The sequence below is a fragment of the Mustela lutreola genome, chromosome 17, assembly GCF_030435805.1.
Source record: "Mustela lutreola isolate mMusLut2 chromosome 17, mMusLut2.pri, whole genome shotgun sequence".
Lineage (NCBI taxonomy): Eukaryota > Metazoa > Chordata > Mammalia > Carnivora > Mustelidae > Mustela > Mustela lutreola.
In genome coordinates this window covers 46,248,542-46,270,037 of record NC_081306.1, presented here as the reverse complement: position 1 = coordinate 46,270,037, position 21,496 = coordinate 46,248,542, and the positions used below count along the sequence as shown (strand labels likewise).

General features: G+C 50.1%; 1 protein-coding gene across 6 annotated transcripts in view; it reads right to left on the bottom strand.

Moving 5' to 3' along the window:
- AUTS2 (activator of transcription and developmental regulator AUTS2) overlaps nt 1-21,496 on the bottom strand; it is a 1,064,120-nt gene that overhangs the window by 787,195 nt on the left and 255,429 nt on the right. For all 6 annotated transcript variants that reach the window (XM_059154787.1, XM_059154790.1, XM_059154789.1 and 3 more), the window contains exon 2: nt 13,900-14,112. In XM_059154787.1, the coding sequence (XP_059010770.1) occupies nt 13,900-14,112 (213 nt within the window). The remainder of the gene's footprint in view (nt 1-13,899; nt 14,113-21,496) is intronic.

The window sequence follows — 21,496 nt, the reverse complement described above, 5'->3', positions numbered from 1 at the left end:
TAAGACAAAGGACAGTCAGGTTTGCAGGGGTGGATAAAAACGTCTTAAAAAGTAGATATGGCTGATGTGACAGGGGTGTGCACCGGGGGCTGGGGGCGCCAAGAGGAAGACAGGGGAGTTCCCAAAGGCATAAAAGTGTGTGCATTTGCCCACCATATAGAGAGGATGGAGTTCAGCTTGTGCAGAGGTCACTGAAAACTCTTCAAGCAAGTAGCGTGACTCCATTTACATGTGGCCCAAATCCTATGAGACGACATTAGGAGGACGGTCGATGAACGGTGAGATTAGGGCTGGGTCGGAAGCCACTGCCGCAGCAGAACCAAGAGAAGGTGGGCCTGACCAGTGCAGGAGCGCCAGGCGGTAAGTGGAGAGAAACGGGGAAGAAGTGCTCGGAACATGATCTACAGTAGGCGCCAGGATGCGGAGTGAGGGGAAGGGGCAGGACTTCAGGACCTGCACGAGCGGATTCACGGATGCACGGATTCACGGCGTGGATGTTTGTGGGCTGGCGCGCACATCAACTACAGGAGGAAGTTAAAGAAGAGCAAATCTAGGGCAACAACTACAGAGCTCAATGTTGAGTTTGAAAAGCTTATGGACGGTCCGGGCGGGAAAAGAATTGTGGTAAGTTCATCGGTTTGTGAATATGGAAGCGGAGAAGGTAGGTGGGGTTGGGCATTTATGTGCAAGGGGTCTCCAGCGAAAAGGGCTGAACCAACCAGAATGTAACTTCCTCCCCGGCAGGACTTTTGTCATTTGGTTTCCTACATGCACCTAAAATTACGTCTGCCCACAGGAGCACGTGGTCAAGAAACAGTTAACGACTGGGTGTCGGGGAGTGAGGAGCATGAGGGAGCCGTACACCTGACAAACGGTTTAGCTGCTGCGCGAGTGAGGACTTCCAAGCCCGAAAGAGCAATTTACAAACTATGTTTTGCAAAAATAATAATAATAATACAAATAAAAATAAAACAACTTGCTAGCAATTTGGGACTGATCGATGATCTAAGCCTGGGGTCATCAGCTGTACAATCCCCATCCGTGTCCTCATGTTGAATATGAAAAATCTAAATTTCTATTCAAATATTACTTTTGAGTATTTTAAAGTATTTGAAGTTCTACTTGGATTGAAAATAACCATGCAGGGGCCCCTGGGTGGCTCAGTGGGTTAATAAGCCTCTGCCTTCGGCTCAGGTCATGATCTCGGGACCCTGGGATCGAGCCCCACATCGGGCTCTCTGCTCAGCGGGGAGCCTGCTTCCCCCGCTTCTCTCTCTCTCTCTGCCTGCCTCTCTGCCTACTTGTGATCTCTCTCTGTCAAATGAATAAATAAAATCTTTAAAAAAGAAAAAAGAAAAGAAAAGAAACATCTACTTCCAAGTAAGCAGAAATGACAGAAAGTGGGGAGATTTTTGTTCCCGCTTTTACAGATTAGTATAAACCCCTCTACCTCTGGACAGAAACAGAACTGCCCCAATACCAAGAGTTCCCAGAGCAAGAAGGTAGGTACAGCTGCGTTTGTCACAACAGCACAACCATTTCTAAAATATGTACCCATTACGAGGTCCATGTCCAAAAACTGGCAGTTTTTGGAAATAATGGACGTCTACTAGGATTTTAATAAAATAACTAAGTCAGGCAATTCCTAATAAATTGCGGCTAAGGTGCAAATATGGGACCCACCAAAGCCCTTATCTGTAAAACTAAGAACCCCAGAGAACTGAGAGAGAACCAGCACGTATCCAACACACACGGGGGCCTTCGGGAGGAGACGGCATTGTTCTCAGGAGTTTCTCAGGAAAGCAAAGAGCGGGTCAAGAGAAATGGCGTGGTGAGAAGGTGACGGTTTCAAGGACCTTAGTTCACACATCTGCAGGTGCTCATTCTCTAAGAGATGCTCCACAGTGTCTCCCTTCGAACCACCCTGAACCCCGAAGTCCCGGCCCCCCTTACGTGAAGAGTCCCGCGCCCGGGCACGACGGCTCTACAAAGTGTGCCCACCCGAGGGGCCGAGGCACCCGGCTCTATCCACCCTTCCCGCTACGTCGGTGGCACCTCTGTAGCGCCTGCACACAGAGGCCGCTCAGTCCATGTCTGCCGATGCAGCAAACACGTGGAGAATGAATTCATTAGGCACTTAATAAAAGGAATTATTATTAAAATTGAAGTGTTTTATAACATCAAAATATTTTAGAAAGAGGGCATGTGGGACAGTAATTTACAGGCACTGAATGTTATTCATGCTTTGATGCTAAAAATAGCTCGTGCGTGCTGGTGAAAAAGCAGAGCTCCACACAGATAAGTGCACGTCCAAGAGTGTGCAGGCAACCCCACCGCGCGCCCTCCTAGCTTCCTCTCTGCCTGCTGCTGGGCAGGCCGCTTCCAGGTCGCCAGCGGAGGGTCGAAGGCTGCAGTCTCCCCAGGTCAGTTTTCCGGCCGCACTAGCCCCGGGGCAGCTATCCCGACCGGCTGGGACCCCGGGAAGACAGACGCGGACGGCCTCCGTGGGAAGACGGCAGACAGCAGCCACCAGGAGCGCAGAGACCTCTTGCAATAAGTTGTTGCCTCCTGTGAACGAGTTGATCAGTATCTCCTCTTACATTTATATTCCCCAAAGAGCGAAAACAGAGGTCACGTTGTATTGGCTATTTTCTTCTGTAAGCAACAAACACCGGAATGCAAGACTATGTGATTACCAACATAATCAACTGAAATGATAAAAAGTTACGCCAGACGTCATTCAACCTCAATCATGAAGCACCTTCTACGTGCCAGGCAGTGTGGGACAAACATGACAAACGTGGGGGCGGAGAAAGCGGAGCGGGTACTTTCCTTCAGGAGAGCCTGATCCCAGCAGAAGGGAGCACAACTGGGAAAAACGTGTCACCGCGTGAGGTGTTGGAAACGGAAAGGGCAGGTGTACAGGCGGAAAGGAGAGAGGACTAGGGCGGAACCTGGGGTGAGCAATATGGCCAGGAGAAGCCCTTCGGAGCAGAGGACGTCTCAGCTCAGGCTGGCAAGGTGAGAGCGCGCCCAGGACGCGAAGGGCGGAGGGAACAGCACGGAACCGCGCGGGGCCGACCCTGACGTGCCGGAGGGATGCAGGAAGGGCAGAGGGCGGGAGCCAGTGGGTGACGGAGGGTGACAGGTGGTGGCCTGCGGCACCGAGTGCGACAGCTCGCAGGGGCCAGAACTTTACATCGGACACACGGAGAAGCCACGAAGGGCACTTCCACGTGAGGGTGAGACGGGCACACGCGGCGTCCAAAGCCCCCCGCCCTGGGAGCCACAGTATGGAGATGGCGCCGAAGGGGCTTGGGAATGACACGGGAAACACGAAGAACTGCATCTCAGTTTTCCAAAGCTGCAACAGCAGAGCATTTCAGGAGTTTTACTTGCCCACAAGCCTGGGCCCCTCGCGCGCGGTGTCACAGAGAAACGTCCTCAGGCAGTTGGCTCTGCGTGAGGAGAAGGACGGTGTCCAGCCAACTCGCCAACAGGGTACAAAACGAGAAAGGTCAAAAGCCGATTATAAACAGAGTGACCCCATGACCCCATTTCCAGGAAGTCCTGACTGGTGCTTACTGTTCCAAGGTCATTATTAATGGCACCCTCCTTCGCTCCCGGACACGCCCGACGACCGGGATAAACTCTGGGGTCACCCCACTTAGAAGCGAAGGATCGTGGGAGTTTTAAGGAAATGCATGTAATTCCGAAGGGAAAGACCATCAAAGCTTCAAGACAGAAGGAGATCGGACGTCACTGCAGAGAGACAAACGTGACATCGCAGGAGCCCGTTCCAGACCCGGGGCGTGGGGCAGGCACAGTGTGGAGAAAGCGGGGGCCACGCCACCGGCAGCAACCACAGCCGCAGCGCGGCGCTCCTGGAGAGCGGTGGGGACAGGCGTCCAGAACGCTGTGCTGGAGCCACCACGTCCTAGCGTAAGCACTAACCGGCCCAGGTTCCATTTGCTGCCGCCGGACAGAAAACGGAGAACAATGACCACGAGGGCAGCCGCGCTCTCCTCTAAGAACGCAGGGAAGACGGTCCGTGTAAACGCCCAGCAGAAAAGGCCACCGCGGTCAAGGGAGCGGGGAAGCGGGTGGAAAGGGCGCGTGTTACGTCGAATACAACCTAAGTGGTTTCCCACGCAGCGCTGCCCGGTGGAAGCGAGCTCCAGACAGTCTGGAAGAAGAGGGTGAGAGCAAGACCAAGGAGCCGAGAGTCTAGCCTGCAGGCGGGTTCAGAGGCAGGAAGGGAAGGGGAGAAGAGGGCCTGGCCCCTTGGAAGCGGAGGTGGAGACGAGGAGGGTGGGAATCGCTGGGCCAAGTCCCATCCAAAATTCCCACCCATCGGGGCGTCTCCTCACCGGGCCTGCAGCACGGAGAGAGCACGGGGCAAATACCCCCCAGGCAGTTCACACCCACCGCACAGCCGCACCCCTCCAAGCCTCCGCCCGTCCGCCCCCCTGCCCCGTTCATGTGACAGAAACAGAGCCGTCATGTGCGGAGGGACGGGGCGGGTGAGGACAGACTATGCAAGTGGGCTCCTCAGCTTTTCCTTTTAATGATGCCACCGTTTAATTAGACAACGGATTGCCGAGGGCTGGCAGCTGCGGGGTCAGTGCCGCACAGGACGTGCCCGGGGAGAGCTCTACGCGCACAACGGAATCGCTCAACTCTCCGAAGTGCCGTCCGACCCGCCGGCAAGCGCTCCGCGGTCATTCACTTTCCATGTCGCTGGAGAGGCAGGGCCTTTCCGCATCATCCCGTGACTTCTTAGTCAGGGAAACCGGAGGGCAGCATTTTCTTTGTTAAATCCGCAGTCGTGACTCACACGGTGTGATCGTGTCCCCGGTGACCGTGCAGCGGATCAGTCGGCCCTCCGCTCCCGGGAACAGAACTCTGGTCTCACAGCGACGCCTTCAACACGGAGGCTCACTGGGAAATCGGAAGCGTAGGTTTTGCTACTTAAACAAAGATTCTTTGGAGGGCCTTCATTCTGTTTGGGTTTTGGAAGGAAAATATTTCCCTTTGAATCCGTGGAACCCAGAGCAGTCATTCAAGCGTAACATTTTATGAAAGTGAAGCTTTCTTGGTGATGAAGGAAAGAGGTAACGGTCTTCAGAGTTCCCTCGTGCCGCCCCCGAGTACCACTGGTTTTTGTACTACAGAGGATTCACAGAACGTACAAACCTTAAGAGCTCGATGTCATCATGGTGCTGAAGGAGAAAAGAAAGACGTGAAATGGAAAAAAAGAAAAAAAGCTCCTGTTACCGTATGCATAAGAAGTGAGTTCTCTGAGGGAGCCAGAAGATTTAAGGAGAGAAGAACACAACGTAATTGTTCTACCAAAGCTATATTCTAATAAACTCCTGCTAAAAAGCAACCATTCTGAAAACATTACTTTTGTAATATAATGTCTATGGCATTTATTTCTAAACATGTATTTTTGCCAGTTTGGGAAAAAAACTCAATTAGTAAATACACAGAAGGTGAATACGGTCCTCGTGTTGATAAAATTATTTTCATGCAAGATGTGATGTAAAAACTTGGAAGATCTGTTACAAGTTTTGCAAACAACATCGTCCTGTTCCCTTTTCCCTCTACTAAAAGTAAAAGCAAAATACCATTAGCTCCTTTCAAAGCGTAAGTCTTGTAGTCCCTGCATTCACGGCACCGAGGAAGGTGGTGCCACATTCCGGTCCCCACCCAAGACGGACGCCGGTGGCACGAGTCAGAGGTGCTGCCTGGGAACCTGCCTGGGAACCAACGCCCAGGAGTTGCTCCGACGCAGGTGGTCCAAAGACCACCCTCTGAGAAACATCATTCTGCAAGTTCCCGATCCAGAAAATACAGCTAATTGCCCCTCCGCCTAATTACTGCAATCTCCGCCACTCAGAACCATCACCAGCAATTAGACCTGTCCAGGTTTGCGTGACATGATTCCAAGACACATGGCACATCGCTTCCTGCACTCATGCAGGTGCAGAGATCACGGGGGACCTGCGGTGACAGCGTGGAGGCAGGCGCGCGGGAGCCGTGGCAGCCTGCGGAGAGCTGAGACGGCTGGGTGCGGGGAGGGTCTGGCGGGCCACAAAGCAGGGCTCTGGAAAGACACCAGGCAGGCCCTGACAGGACCTGCCTGCATCCTGGGGCCCCTTCAGCCTCCGCTCCGTGTGTGTCCGTGAGCACTAGTGCGAGGACGCACACGCACCACTACGTGTGAAAAGACCCAGCTCCTGCAAGTACTCTGCTGCCCATAAAATGACCCCCACCTGCATCAGCACGGAAGGCTCTAGAATTCACTTAGAAATACCAAGACCAGGTTCCTTTAAACAGCGTTAGGACCGGCAGTAAGGCCGGTGCATTAGCACAGCTGGGCTCCGGCGGTGAGGCAGGTCTAATGGGACTGAGGGTTAAGAACAGCAAGGCTGTGTCATCAACGTCCCCCTCGGCCCCAGCCTCGGGGACCCCCTAAAAGCAAGTACCAGTCCTACTCAAGCAGAGCACGGAACTCAGCAGACAGAGCACGGAACTCTCAGACAGAGTTCCCTGAAAACGTTCAAGGGAAAACTAGAAAAGAATGGGCGCATTGTATCTCTCCTCATATTTAATTAAAGAGAAGCCAACAGTACTTCCAAGAGGCAGGTCACGCCGTGCTCAGCACTAGACGGCTCTGTGCAGAGCTGCTTTCGGAACTGGCGATGAAACAATTCGACACGTTGACACTCAGGAAAGCCACCATTTCAGAAATGCTGCGGAGGCTCCGCTAACAGCTCTAAGACGATGTATGGATGACAGTGCCTCGGCGGGGGCGGCTGCAAGACAGCCCAGAGCATCACCACGCCCCAGAGCATCACCACGGCCCAGAGCACCACCACGGCCCAGAGCACCACCACGGCCCAAGGCACCACCACAGCCCAGAGCAACACCACGGCCCAGAGCACCACCACGGCCCAGAGCACCACCACGGCCCAGAGCACCACCACGGCCCAGAGCACCACCACGGCCCAAGGCACCACCACGGCCCAGAGCACCACCACGGCCCAGAGCACCACCACGCCCCAAGGCACCACCACGGCCCAGAGCACCACCACGGCCCAGAGCACCACCACGGCCCAGAGCACCACCACGGCCCAGAGCACCACCACGCCCCAGAGCACCACCACGGCCCAAGGCACCACCACGGCCCAGAGCACCACCACGGCCCAGAGCACCACCACGGCCCAGAGCACCACCACGCCCCAGAGCACCACCACGGCCCAGAGCATCACCACTGCCGGGTCATCCCGTCCAGCACCTTCCCCTCCCCTCAGGGCGCCTGGAGGCCCCAACTGCCCTGCCCCGCAGACGCCAGCACAGCCGATGGTGTACAGGAAGAAAAGTCATAGGCAAGACTCGGACTCTGATCCCTCAAGTTCAAGAGATCAGACCGTCGTCGCCTCCTGCACAGTAACTGTGTGAACAGTGGAGGGAAAAGGATCACGTCCTACGAAAAACTAGCAGAGAACACAAGATGTTAACAGACTCAAAATAAGAACCTCGCACGGGCACGCGCACCGAACGAGAACCGTGCAAAGGTGAGCCGCGGCAGACGGCCTGGTTTCCAGCCCAGTGGGTGCGCATTTGGCTCTCTGGGCAGGAGGACAGGCCGCTCGGCCCAGGGGCGCGCACTGAATCTTCAAACGCACCTCTGGCTCTTCCTCCTTGGAAAGAGAACTACAAGTCGGGCACCAAGACATCTGACAGTATTCCAGCAACATCTACCATAGGGAGCTGCCTGTGCCTGCCTTCAAGCCCACCCACAATTTCATTTTCAATTAGCAGCTCCTCGAAAGGCAGTCATGAAAGCAGTTGCTAAAGAGCATTCAGATGTCACCGAGAGACTGCAAACCCAAACTGTAAATAGCACATTGTGACTCGCCTGTCACCACCATCAACTCCCACGGGAGTCTCGCAACACGTGGCGATCGCCGCCATCTGCTCAGCTCCCCCTCGCCACCACGGCAACCCACCGGCCACCCACTCGCTCCCACCTCCCACGCGGTACCTGTCACTTGCGGGCCCGTGCGGAGACGGGGTGCCGCGCGCGGGGATTAGGATGCAGAACACGCGGGGGCTCGCTTCACGTTCTGCAGCTCAGATCTGGCCGCACGCAGAGAACGGCGTGTCAGCGGAGGAGGGAAGACTTACCACATGAACAAAAAATGCAGTTTTAGATAAAGAAAGGGAGTTCCACCAAACCCCGCCGGCCGTCCAAGATGTGGTGAGAAGGGAAAGCGCGTGCCCTCGGCCTTCGGTCACCCGGAGTGCGGGATCTCTGGGGGACAGAGCCGAGAATCCTTTCTCTCACTTTGTCCGTCCCGAACAATATGTATGACTTAAGTGGCCCTTAATAAAGTTTCACGCACACATACCTATAACGTATTCACGGGATTTAGTGAATGCCACTGGTTTCTGGGTTTTGTTTTGGTTTTGTTTTTTTTTTTTTTTGGTGTTTTCGTTTCTATTTTTAAATGGAGCAATTTCTACAGGGCTCAGGATCACACAAGCAGAGTTACTGTCCCTTTTTTTAGTGGCAGTTCCTTTTGTCATTCAGCCTATTTTCTCTCAGTAGGTTTTGTTTTCTGAACGGGTAGTCATGTGCTATGTCCTCTTCTAGTCGATTTTTGCTAAATTCTAATTAAAAACACATATGTCACTTGGGATAAGATTTATTACTGGCCTCATCACTCCGAACATCTGTCCCGATGAGGTCAAGAGATGCTTATTATCGCTCTTACCAACACCCAAGGCTGATGGACTCTATCCCAGACAGTAAGCTCAGTCGTCAGGAGACACAAAACAAGAATTCTGAAACTCAAAAACTAAACTGTCATTGCCTCCAAATGCCCAAGTTGAAAAAAAAAAATTTAAAAATTTAAAAAACTTCATAAAACTTGTGATTGAAATGTGTCCCTTGTTTCCCAATACCAAACCCGTATCTCCAATTTAATAAATATACAACTATTCAGAACAGAGACAAGGCCGGATTGTGAGTGCCTCAAAACTAGATGTTAAAATCTGGCATCTTACCCTTATTTTGAGTTAATCAAAATTCCAAGAGCAGTTATTAACCCAATCTTTCTCCCTCCCGTTCTTTGATCATCTGGTTTTACTTCTATTTCTGTAGTTTTAGGCAAAGGAAAAAAATAATGTGCAACTTAGATTCATCAGAAGGAAGAGAAGAGGACCTAATTTACTCTCTCGGTTTGCAACCTTCACCTGACAACACAATTTTTGCAAAAGGCGAATGGAATCCCAACAAAGACATTAAACTTGAAACTCTGAAGTAGGAAGTAAAAACGACGTGACTGCAGCTCCAATTCTTGCGACCAGCTCGAGGCGCCTTCCATTACTTAACCACGATGACGAACGTACTGATGCTCGCATGTCTTTCCGCCGCTGAAGTGAGAACCCTAATTGCATTAGTGTTCACAATGCTCTGAGATCTGCTGAGATCTGCAGGCTCTAGAGTCAAGCTGGATAAAAACCTGTGTGACTTCAGCCTGGATTTTTTTACCCAAAACTAATGAGCTGGCCTTCAGAAATATGACTTGAACTGGATCTGTTTAATCAAAGTCGTCCATTACAAAGCCTCCCTTGCAAGTTAATTTCTACTCACAACGTCAGCGAGAAGTCCTCAAGACAACCTGAGTCAGTCCCTCTGAAGTAAAGGATCAGCTTCTGGTAGTAAATGCTGTCCCGGGGGGAAAGGCGTGAGCAGAGAGAAGGCTCCGGCACAGCGGGTGGCTTGGTCACCTGGGCCCGTCCGTTCCACCAACACGACCACTTCCTCCCAATCAGGCCAACACACAGCGGCACCACACAAGGCAGATACAACTGCATAGCTCTAACAACAGCTCTCCCTTTACGGACGTGGCCCTGGGGTCAGTCCCTCCTCCCGCACATCAGTATCCATTGTTGGGATCTACAATGTCAGCTACCAATCTCCCAGCGACTCTGGAGTCTGCCACAGCAGAGTTCAGGGACAGGAACAAATCTCCATTCCTTACAGGCAATACCCACCCAGGGCAAGTTGTATGAGGATTTTTAAACCACACAAAAGCCATCCTCACCAGCCAAAGTCAGAGTCTACCTGCTGGGCTCCTGAAATATCTCAAACTCCGTTATTTCCCTCTCAGATGGGATCCTCTGTGGCTTGAAGCAATGTCAGAAGGTTGCCTCTTTCTCGGAGACATCCAGCCCTCAGCTGGATGGAGTTTTAGAAACTAAAATTCAGTTAGGAGGCAGGCTCTGGGATTTCATTTGATGACCCATCCTGATTATCTGCTTCTCGGAAGAGCTCACAGGGCCTAAGAAATGCTCATATGTTGCTGAAGCCTGCGTCCTCTGGTTGGGTCCCTATGAGAGAGAGGAAAGTCGGGCTAATGGACTACACGGAGGCTGAGAAACACCCAAGCCCAGCCAGTCTGAGAGTTCTCCGAACCCCGTCAACTTGTCCTCTTTGCCGCTCTAACTTGAAAACCCCTTTGCTCTCTGCGATTTCAACTATGAAGCAGTAAAACTTTAAATCCTCTCCCATGGTCTAGAACTGAGACATGATGAAAGAAAACTCAATGCCCTAGGAAGGGTTAAGTTTTCCAAAATGCTTCTGAGGAAGTCCTCCATTGGCTCCAAGGCTTGGCAGCATGTCACGTCCCTGTGCCCTCCTGGCGGCTGCACCGAGACAGTCTTACAGTTAAAGAATAAGGCTCCTTGCAGGGACGGCCTGGGCAGCCTCTGTTTTGGTTTCCCACTCCCAAGGCTAAGTGGGGGCAGGAGCCGGGGGAGGGGGCTACCACATCCTTTTTAGTACAAGCTACAACTTTTTAAACATAATGTCTGAATGCTCACGTCGTGAGCAAACACTTCTGTGTAAGACAAACACAAGAAGCCTGGGGGTCAGAAAGACATGCCTTCTTTGCTAAAGTTAACTTGTTCCTTTCTTCATTTTTAAAAGCCCCTTTGGAAATTAAGGAGAATGTTCAAACCTGCCAAATAAAAATGTGCAGCCATTTTAAAAGACAGCTGCCAGCTCAGCATCTTCTAAGTCAGGATATATTTAAACTTATAAACATAATCCAACAAATGAGTTCCAACGGGGGGGCGGGGTAGTTAAGTGCCAGTTAAAAAGCTTTCTTTTCCCAGGATGAGAAAAAAAACCAGGAGAACTGAGGTTTTACCATCAGGCAAGAGAAGTAAAAGGCTGCTTGGTGTTAGAACTACACATCTCTCCTATCAAAGTATATAATTGTACGCTCACGTTAAAAAGATTAGTTGCCTTCAACGGATTCTCAGGAAAAAAAAATCCTATTATTTCCTCTCCACGAAGGAGTAACATCTTCCCATAATTACAGGAAAGCTGTGCATTAAGATGCCTCCTCAGGAAGTACCATTTCCTAATAAGATTCAACCCTAATCTACTCTCATGGAGTCAAAATAAAGACGAAATTCTCACCTCCTACGGTCTTTCCTCTATGGCTCTTCCCATGACACCTCCCTCGAGAAGAAGCACTAAGCAACAAACCATTAACTTAGAAATTCTCCTCAAGGACACTCTCATCTCAAGACCCCCTCCCGGCTAAGATGGTCAGATTTCAGCTACTTTATCTCATAAGAGGAAAGGTCGGATCTGCCACAACTGGAAATGCACACCCAGTACTGTCCTCACGCGCCCTTGGCCCTTGAAGACTTGTGTGTCACCTCTTACCCATGATCGCACCCCCGACGGCACCCATACGGGCAACACACACAGAGCCATGTCTCTCGCTCACACGTCTTTCCCTTAAATGTCCTCACAGAAACTATCAATTACAGACTCCAAACCAAAATCACCTTGACCGAACCCTTCATTTTCCAGACGGGCAGCAATGGACAGTGCTTTGCCCAGGGTTTCAAAACAGTGTACATGTGAGTCAAGGAAGACTACAAATGGAGAGTGGTGGAGCTTTATTCCAGTTCCCACTTCTGCTTCCTTTCCTACTAGAAAGATAACACTTGATTAGGGGAGTATATTTGGGCATCAACACTGAAGATAAGAAAAACACCACTGTTTTGAAGACTCTTACACAGACCAAAAAGGTACGACTCATTCTTTGCTTCTCCACGATTTGTGAGTCAAAAACATTGCTTTTCAAACACTGTGCCTAAAACAAGGACAGCTTTGATTTCAAATAGCGTTTGTACCAGAAGGTTGGCCATCAAAAACCAAAAAGCTACTTGAATTTGAGACGGACAAGTTCTTGTCTTCACCAGAGCACAGAGGAGAGAGAAGAATTTTGAGGACGGAGAATGGAAAGTCAGACTAGGTCAGGGAGTAAGAGCGTCAACGATGAGGAACCGCACGTTAGTGCAGACTCGGAATTAAATCGGTTTCTCGCCTGAAACGGTAGAAGCCTTCCTCCTACGCTGCTGGGAGGGCCTGGGGGAGAGATGGCGGTTACCCTGTAGCCTCTCTCCATGGTAATGGTCACCTTCTCACAGCTCTCAGACACAGTGGCCTGGGCTGGGAGTCGCACCAACACCCCAGGAACATCACCTTCCATAGAACCAAACCCGGCTTCCCTCCCTCCCTCCACACTTTCCTAAAAGGTTTTATTTGTTTGTTTGGTTGGTTGGTTTTTGTTTTTTTAATTAAAAAAAAAAAAAACACAGACTTCACATCTTATTAGAGATGAGGTCATATTGATGTTTTGGGTCCTTCCAATCCTCTCTCTAAAATCATCACCAAATGGGGCACCTGGGTGGCTCAGTGGGTTAAAATCATCAGCAAAAATACACCCTTGATGATTTATAAGAATGATTTCCAAACTGGCCTAGCCATTTCGAATAGAAAATCTAAGACCACGGAGTTCTGCGGCTCACCCCAAAAGGGTCTGGTTTATTAGGTCCTGAGGAAAGGTCGACATTGTGTTTAAGAACGCTCAGGGCAGGATTACGAACGATCTGTGAACGTCTGGATCCACGGTTGTGTAGGATCCCAGACCTCCCCTTCTGCAGAGAAACACCTGCAAACTGTGAATTCCCTGTCCGGCTTCTACTGAGCAGCAGCTGCTCGGTGACCCACACGCTCTCCCCCCTCCCTCCGCTTCCTTCACGGGACGGTCATTCCCACCCGGTGGTCCCGCCAGGAACCAACAAACGCACCCACGACACAGGTAGGTCGGCAGGCACTAAAGCCTCCGGATTTGTGCAGAAAGAAATTGCTATAAACAGCTTCGTTTCTCATTATTAATCTATCTCATGTGGGGATTTCCACAGGCAGAAAGGCTCCCAAATGCCAAGAGCTGTATTTTCTTGTGGATCACTGAAACCTAATTATTAACAGGCCAGTGAGCCCTACTACCAGACGTTCATCCCATCAGCAGATCGCAAAGAGAGTCCTGAAGGATGGACTACAGAGAACTGGAGAATCGAAAGGCGAATTCATTTCTCCCGCACGCCACAGTATCTGAGCTGCTCTGGAAAACAGCAATCTTATGCAAGGCGCTGCCTGCCTGCACACCACCATTCTTAGCACCTCAGAACCCGGAGGTCCACCATGGACACGATCACACCTGCCGGGTCCGTCTGTCCCCATGAGGAAGATCGCCGCCCTACGAGCCAGTCTACGCTGATGAGCTGCGAGAGTCTGGTCCGTCTGCCCCCACTCCGGCAGCACCAGCACCCAGCTCCGCGGCACACAGCACATCTGACTAAAAGGGACCGAAGCCAAAGCTTCAACCGTAATGACACACCAAGCGGGGACTGGCATGTTCTATGAGAAGCAAGTGCACGACTCTGCGGGGCCACACTCCAGCAGCCCCCGAGGAGGTCTTCTCCAGCCCGGAGAAGCCCGAACCCGCGCCTCCTCACCTGCCGGAGTCCCTTGGGCATCTTCTTCCTCTTCCCCAGGTGCTGGCAGAGGTTGCGGTCATTCTCTCGATCCGAGCCGTAGTGGTGTGTGTGGCTGAGTCGGCTCTTCTTGGAGTGAAAGGACAGGCCGTTGGTAAGTGCTTCTCGTTTCTTCTTGCTCAGAGGGGTCTGGCGTTTCTCCACACGTTCCTGAGGCTTAAGTGCGACATCTTTCTACAGAAAGGAAGAGAAGGAGAGGGAAGCGCGGGTTACACAGGTGTCCAGGGTCGCACCCGAGATACGGGCTGAGCGGGGTTACAAGAAGGGGGAGGGGAAAGCAGAAAGGGGACAGGAGAGCGCCTAAGTCTAGGAACCACGGCTCTCAAGTCTCCTGAACCCCTAAGGCCACCACAAATACATCCTTTCTATTCTGGTCGGGCGGAAAAGTCAACAAAGCACAAAGCATCTGTCCATTAAAAGTGATCTCACTGCTTAGTGGCGTTCAATCGGGTTCTCCGCTAGGTGCAGCGGCACACAAGGACATTTCCCAAAGAGGCTCGAGACACTCACTTTCCAAGTTGCTGCATCAATTATGTCTCAGAAAAGTAGTCCTAAGTGCAGGCATGATTTAAAAAAAAAAGGCAAAAGCCTGACTAAACCAGGGCCAGGTGGATGCCAGCCAGCAAGCAAGAAACTATCAATTCATATGATTAAAATGTTTCCTTAATGCATTATATGTTTTTACCACAAGTTCCTCTGCGCATCCTTAATTCCCAGGTCTGTGCAAAATGCAACAACAATATTATCACCAGGATGTACAGCAACTTGTCATTTATCGCTTTGTGTGTGGTTGGGGGATGGGCAGGGTAGGAGAAACGTCACGGACGTCCCGCGCGGGGTCGGAAGCAGCGGCCGTGGAGACCACAGGCCGGCATTTCAGGCCACGAGACCCAGTGCATTCTGAGCCGGCGGGCAGCTCAGCACCTACGGAAACACCGAAAGCCCCGGGTCCAGAGCCTGACTCTGACATTATCCACTAAGAGACCCGAAGCACCCACTGGTGAGATACGTGTGGATGTCCTTCGAACCCTGAGAAATGTGCTCACGAAGCACTGAATGTAGAAGCTGTGGCACGCGGCCATCGGTGCCTGAGTGCGCACGACCCTGTTTACCCGGAAAATGCTCCTTCGCGGAGCCTAAGCCCCATACATAAAAATTCTGCTTCTGTGGTCCTAAATGAACGCACATTAAAACAAATAATAAAAACTGAGACAAAATCTTCCTTTTACCTATTTTCTCCTTAAAATACCTCTCTCTTTCTTTATCTCCCCTCCCCCACTATCCCATAGTCCCAAGGTGGTTCTCTATCCTGCTAAATGAACGCACATTAAAACAAATAATAAAAACTGGGTGCCTGAGTGGCTCAGTGGGTTAAGCCGCTGCCTTCAGCTCAGGTCATGATCTCAGGGTCCTGGGATCGAGTCCCGCATCGGGCTCTCTGCTCAGCGGGGAGCCTGCTTCCCCCCTCTCTCTGCCTGCCTCTCTGCCTACTGGTGATCTCTCTCTGTCAAATAAATAATAAATAAAATCTTTAAAAATAATAATAATAAAAACTGAGACAAAATCTTCCTTTTACCTATTTTCTCCTTAAAATACCTCTTTCTTTCTTTATCTCCCGTCCCCCACTATCCCGTAGTCCCAAAGTGGTTCTCAATCCCGCTGCTTCCCAGTACCCAGCACTGCCCACTTGACATACATGCTGCTCCCCGAGGTCTTTCAAACCAGCCGTTGCCATCGTTTTGGGGGCTTGGATGTTTACATCTGCGTAGGCCTCAAAGCCCGAACTGCCACACCACTCCCTGTTCTAGCTGAAGGACCCTTCGCAGGGCTGTCCACTCAGGAAGACCTTTCTTACGATGTGAAGCACTATTTTCAAGCCTTCCTTTAACGCAAGTATTGCCTGTGGGCCCAGTACATACCAAGAACAAAGTCAGCACTGTCCTCCAGGGGCTGGGAGAACAGCTGTGGGGGCGGGGGGTTCCTTACCTCATGAGACTTAAAATTTAGGGACAAATATTAGTCAAATCACGTAAACATACCAACCGCAAACTGACCAAAGGCAAAGGGTGCTAAAACGAGGGAAATGGTCTAGTCCACAGGCGCAGGATGGTCCTGAGGGAGGACTGCCATTTGACCTAGTTCTGAAAGTCTGAGCAGAGAGAACAGCTTGTGCCAAGGCCCTGAGGCAGCTGGCAGCATGATCTCTTAAAAGAATCAGGGCACAGACTGAGTAATTCATCTCAGTAACCCCAACGCTTCGCAGAATCAGGCAAAGGGCAAAGATAAATAAATCAGGCTAGATAAATAAATAAACGAGGCAACTAGTTAAAGTACCCAAACCTATGAGCAACGATAGCGACTGAATAGTATCAAGTAGGAGTATGACTGGTATAGGGAGTGAAGCAAACTAGAAAACTGGAAACCAGAATCCCGCAGGCACTGTAGAAACCAGGATCACGACAAACAGCAAGAAGCCCGCAAGGGCAGAAAGAAGCTATCAGAGCAAAAAGGTATCAAAAATAACCATCTCATCAAGCAAATGACTGGCTCCCGGTTCAACGTCTAGCTGCATCAGTGCTGATGGTTTGCCCTCCGCCGTTGGAGAGGCAGCTCTCCCGAGGCGAGGGAGATGTGTGGTGGCGAGCGTTCAGGGGATGAGCTGAGATCGAAGGGAGTTCCCATGGCCATTGACTCCAGAGTCAGAACCGTGGACAAAACATCTAGCCCGGCCATCGACTCCACTGTCAGAACCGTGGACAGACGATCTAGCCCATGAAATGTTCAGTAAATGTCCGCTATATTTAACCCTCCGTCCAGCACCACCACCACGGTCTGCTGTTAGACATCTGCTCGGTTCTGACCATTCTGTGTCTGACGTCGCGTGCAACCAAAAGGACCCATGAAGCAGCCAAGTGAGTCCTGTCGTGGACCACGTCAACATACTGCAACCAACTGTACTTCTCTTCCGAGAGTACTATCCGAAATCCCCACAGGGTTAAAAACAACAACAAAGAACTCCTCTTTTTCCTACAACCCACCCACGGCCCAGTATATACATGCGTGTAGAGTATCAGACTAACAAACAAACGATACTTCATAATGTATCAACCGAGCTTTTTAAAAAATGACACCATTCTCTTTGGAGCCCGAATCTCCTCTCACACTGAAGGTGCTCCAAAGTATATTGAAAATTATGAGCGATTCCATACAAATGTGAATTAATATTTATGAGAGGATGGTATAATTTCTTCCAGATCCATTTTATTTTCATGTAGCATATTAATCAAGGCATCTCACCGCACCGCGCATAGCTACACAGAGCGAATGGACCCCATGCCGTGACATTAGCTCATAAGAGACCTGCCGAAGTCTTAGCAGCAGCCGTACAATCATCTTAGGTCCAATTATTATTGAGATTTTCAACTCTGGAGGGTGCTGGGTGGGGAGGAGAGAGGAAGAGAGAAAGGATCAAAGTGTATGTAGAGGTGGTGGCTTCAGAGGAAAGAAAAAAATCTAGAGTCTTTAAAAGGTTTTCATTATAGAAGAGGTTTATATTCTCAAAGCCCAGAAATTATCTTTATTCTTTCAAAGATACAGTTTTATTTAGAGATTGCTGCATAGACACTTTGGTGTAATTCCTGAATAAGCCAGGCTACTGTTCATCCGTTCCCTCTGCTAACACTCCCCGGCCGCCTACGATGTATAAAGTAATCATTTAACTTCTCATTGACTGTGTTGGAGGAAAAATGACAAGAACTGTCCATTCTAAGCAAAAAGAATCAAAGACAAAAAGACTGATGATAAATCGCTAACCTTATAACACTCAAGAGAGCTGTGCATGTGATCACACACACGTGTGTGTGCCTGCATCTATGCAGCAACCAACAATGACCCACTGGTTTAAGAATTTCCTCAAACACACTTGGGGGGGGGGGGGGCAGGCGGTCTATAAACCACGGTTACAAAATGGGAAGGAAATTGTGTGATTTATAAAATAAGTGTTTACCATCAACGAAGGACGATTTTCATAAGCTGGTTGACTCTTGTCTTCCCTGATAAAGGCTAGTGATTCCCATGGAAAATTTATGTCCATGAGAATTACCTGCAGGGCTTTTCTGAAAATCAGGTGACCGTGCCCCAGACTTGGCAAAGGAAGCATTTAGTAAACAGGCACTGGGAAGGAAAGCAGGAGGGCAGAAGAAAAAGGACGAGATCTGGAAAAAGGAAAAACCATAGATATTTGTCTAAGGCATTCATCTGACAATCGGGGAAGCTAGCAAGAAAGCCAGAAAGCCAGCACGCCAACAACAGAAGGCTGGCTGTGAAGGAAAAAGATTTAGACATATTTGCTGGCAATAGAGGGGGTAAGTGCACAAGCCATGCATACCAGATGGAACCAGGTTTCGTGAATAGCTGAAATTATGTGATTTTTAGGTCACTGGTGATGGAGGACAGGGTCACAGCAGCACACATGCCGAGAGGCTCCGAGACGATGGTTTCCTTGAACACCCAGCCTTCTTCAAAATAGGTGCTCTCGCTCCTGACTTCCCCTTCTCTCAAATTATAATCTCTACCAAAGGCTTCCTCCGCCGCTCCCGAATTTCAAAACGAGATGGTTCGGCGCTGTGCAGACGAAGGGAGAGCGAGAAACTGCAGACGTGTCTCCGCGGCGGGGCTGCACCTGCTGATTACAGATGAAGCCGGAGACCACAGAAAAGCAAGGCACAGTTCGCCTGCCTTGCGCGAAATAGGTTTTGGAGAGTCTCCCTCGGATTTTCGGAACCAAACCGACCTGAGAGCAGCCCGTCACTTACAAAGCATCTGCGGCGTGGGTGCCTGCGTGCGGCCCTGGGGACGCCCACGTGGGAGAGAGGGGGACGGTTTAACCAGAACCCTTCTGAACCCATCTGATCTTAGGGACGGGCGATGGAGTCACAGAGAAGCCAGGAGAAGTAAGACAAGGCGCTTCTGACTGTCTGCATCCAAAGGCCTTCACGGCTGCTGTGGTCTCATTTTAGTTTGCCGGGTGCTTTGTTGGTTTCTTTTACTGCATTTGTACTTATTTTGGAATGGTTTGACAGACCGTGATTGTGTCCTTTCTTAAACGCCAAAGAGGTGAAAGCATTTACAGTGATGGTAAGACGTGAAACATTAAGAAAGAAACAAAACACACAGCTCTTTTGAAACTGAACTGCATGCAACGTTCACACGTGCCCCCATTCTGGACTTCTGAACAGACCCTCAGAACCTAGTCGTTTTAGTAAGGACAGGAGACCCTGTGTAGCAATTTACAAACAGCGTAACAATGTGGCATTCAAAAAAATTAATTCCTCAAGTTCACATCTTTTAAAAACAAAACTGAAAATACCTTGCTGTGCTAGCCACTTCGCCACCTGTTAGTAATACCTAAGAAAGGTTCCCTGACCCCAGGCTGCTTAGTGGGGGTGCAGAAGGCGAATCACTGAGCCGTTACAGGAGAGCCGGTTAGGTGAGGAGCCACTACGGTGATCCCTCCGGCCGCCTCTCACACGGCCTCACGACTGTAGCGCGGTGTGGCCGTGAAGACAGAAGAGTAGATCAATGGGACAAAATAAGAGTACAGAAATAGACCCACATGCGCATGGAAACTGGGCTTTTGCAAAAACACAAAAGCTATTCTGTGGAGAAATAACCTTTTAAACAAATATTGATGGAACAAATATATACACGCACACACACACACACTATATATATATATATATATATATATATATATGAAAATATATGCAAAAATTTTTGATTGGCATCTCAGTCTAATTAGGAAAAATAACTAAACACGCATCAGAAACCTAAATGCAGAACCTAGAACTATCCAACTCCCAGAAGAAAACAGAGGACAAAACGTCTGTGACCTTGGGTTTAGCAAAGATTTCTCAGACACGATGCCAAACGCGTAATCCATAAAAGAACAAAGTGATAAATTACTCATCAAAAATTAAACCTTCTGCTCTTCAAAAGACACTGTTGAGAAAATGAAGAGACAAGTCACAGAACGGAAAACTATCTGCAAAGTGTACATAACTGAGAAGAGTTTTGTATCCAGATTATATATATATATGTGTGTGTGTGTATATATATAATTATTTTTTAATATTTTATTTATCAGACAGACAGAGATCACAAGCAGGCAGAGAGGCAGGCAGAGAGAGGGGGGGGAAGCAGGCCCCCCGCCGAGCAGAGAGTCCGATGCAGGACTCGATCCCAGAACCCCGAGACCACGACCCAAGCCAAAGGCAGGGGCTCAACCCACTGAGCCTCCCAGGCGCCCAGATTATATTTTTAAAAGCCCTCAAAATTACATAAAAACAACCAACCCACTGTTCTAAACAGTCTTAGAAAAAAAAAAAAGGGTTTGAACACTTAACTAAAGAAGATACATGAGTGGCAGGTAACAGGTGAAAAGAAGTTTAGCAATAGCAGTCATCAGGGAAATGCAGATTGAATCCACAATGGGACGCCACTACCTGCCTACTAGAAGGGCTAGAACGAAGAGGCCTCAGGACAGCCGCGGCGGCAGGGATGGCGAGGAGTGCTCGTCCCGCGGAGGAATGACAAACGACAAACGGCCCCGCCACTCTGGCAAACAGTTTGGCCACTTCCTTACAAGTTCAAAGCAGACCTACCCTACGACGTGACCATTCTGCACCGAGGTGTCTCCCCCGCCCCAAGTTAAAGCACATTTCCACAAAAAAGCTCTGCGTAAGAATGCTCGTATCAGCTCTGTTACAGCTGAAAACTGGAAACCACTCAATGTCCATCAACAGATGAACAAACCGTGGAGAGCATGAGCAACGAGCAACAGTGGCCTCCTGACGCACGACAACTTGACTAAGTCTCAAAATAACAACGCTAAGGTAGAGAGATGAGTCCCAAGAGAGTATTTCGTGTGATTCCATTTATATGAAATGTAAAAAATACAAGATAATCAGGAGTGAGAGGAAGTAGATCAGGGGCTCCCATGCCGGCGCAGGAAGAGATTATCCAGGACACGAGGAAACATCTGGGGAGAACTCTCCACCGGCTCGATGGCGGCCATGCTTTCACGGGTACACGCTCACGCGGAAACTTGTCAGACCTTGTACTTTTAATCCACGCAGCTTCCCGGGACGTGAGTTAACCTGAGTGAAGCTGTTAAAAACACACGGCAACCTTTGCCATCACGCAGGACGGCAGCTCCCCGTCACCGACACCGGGACGGCACTCCGCGTCCGTCCAAAGAACTCATCTCTCGGATTCCCGAAACCAGGGGAGGACCGCACTGCGGAAGGTCTGCCAGGAGCCCGCGACGGGGCCATGCAGTTGCCGCCGCAGACGACTGGGCCGTGGACAAGAGCGCCCCGGGCCGACCGAGCAGGGCCGTCTTCGCGTCATTTTCAGCACCAAGGTGGAGTTCACGTGTGCCTGTTTCCTTCACTTCCTACAGTCAATTCTCGGTTATTCAGAGGCTAACCTCTGTCAAGCTTTCCTAGCTTTCGTTCAAGTGCCCCGGTTAGCTGCTTGGCCATATCCTCTCTCATGA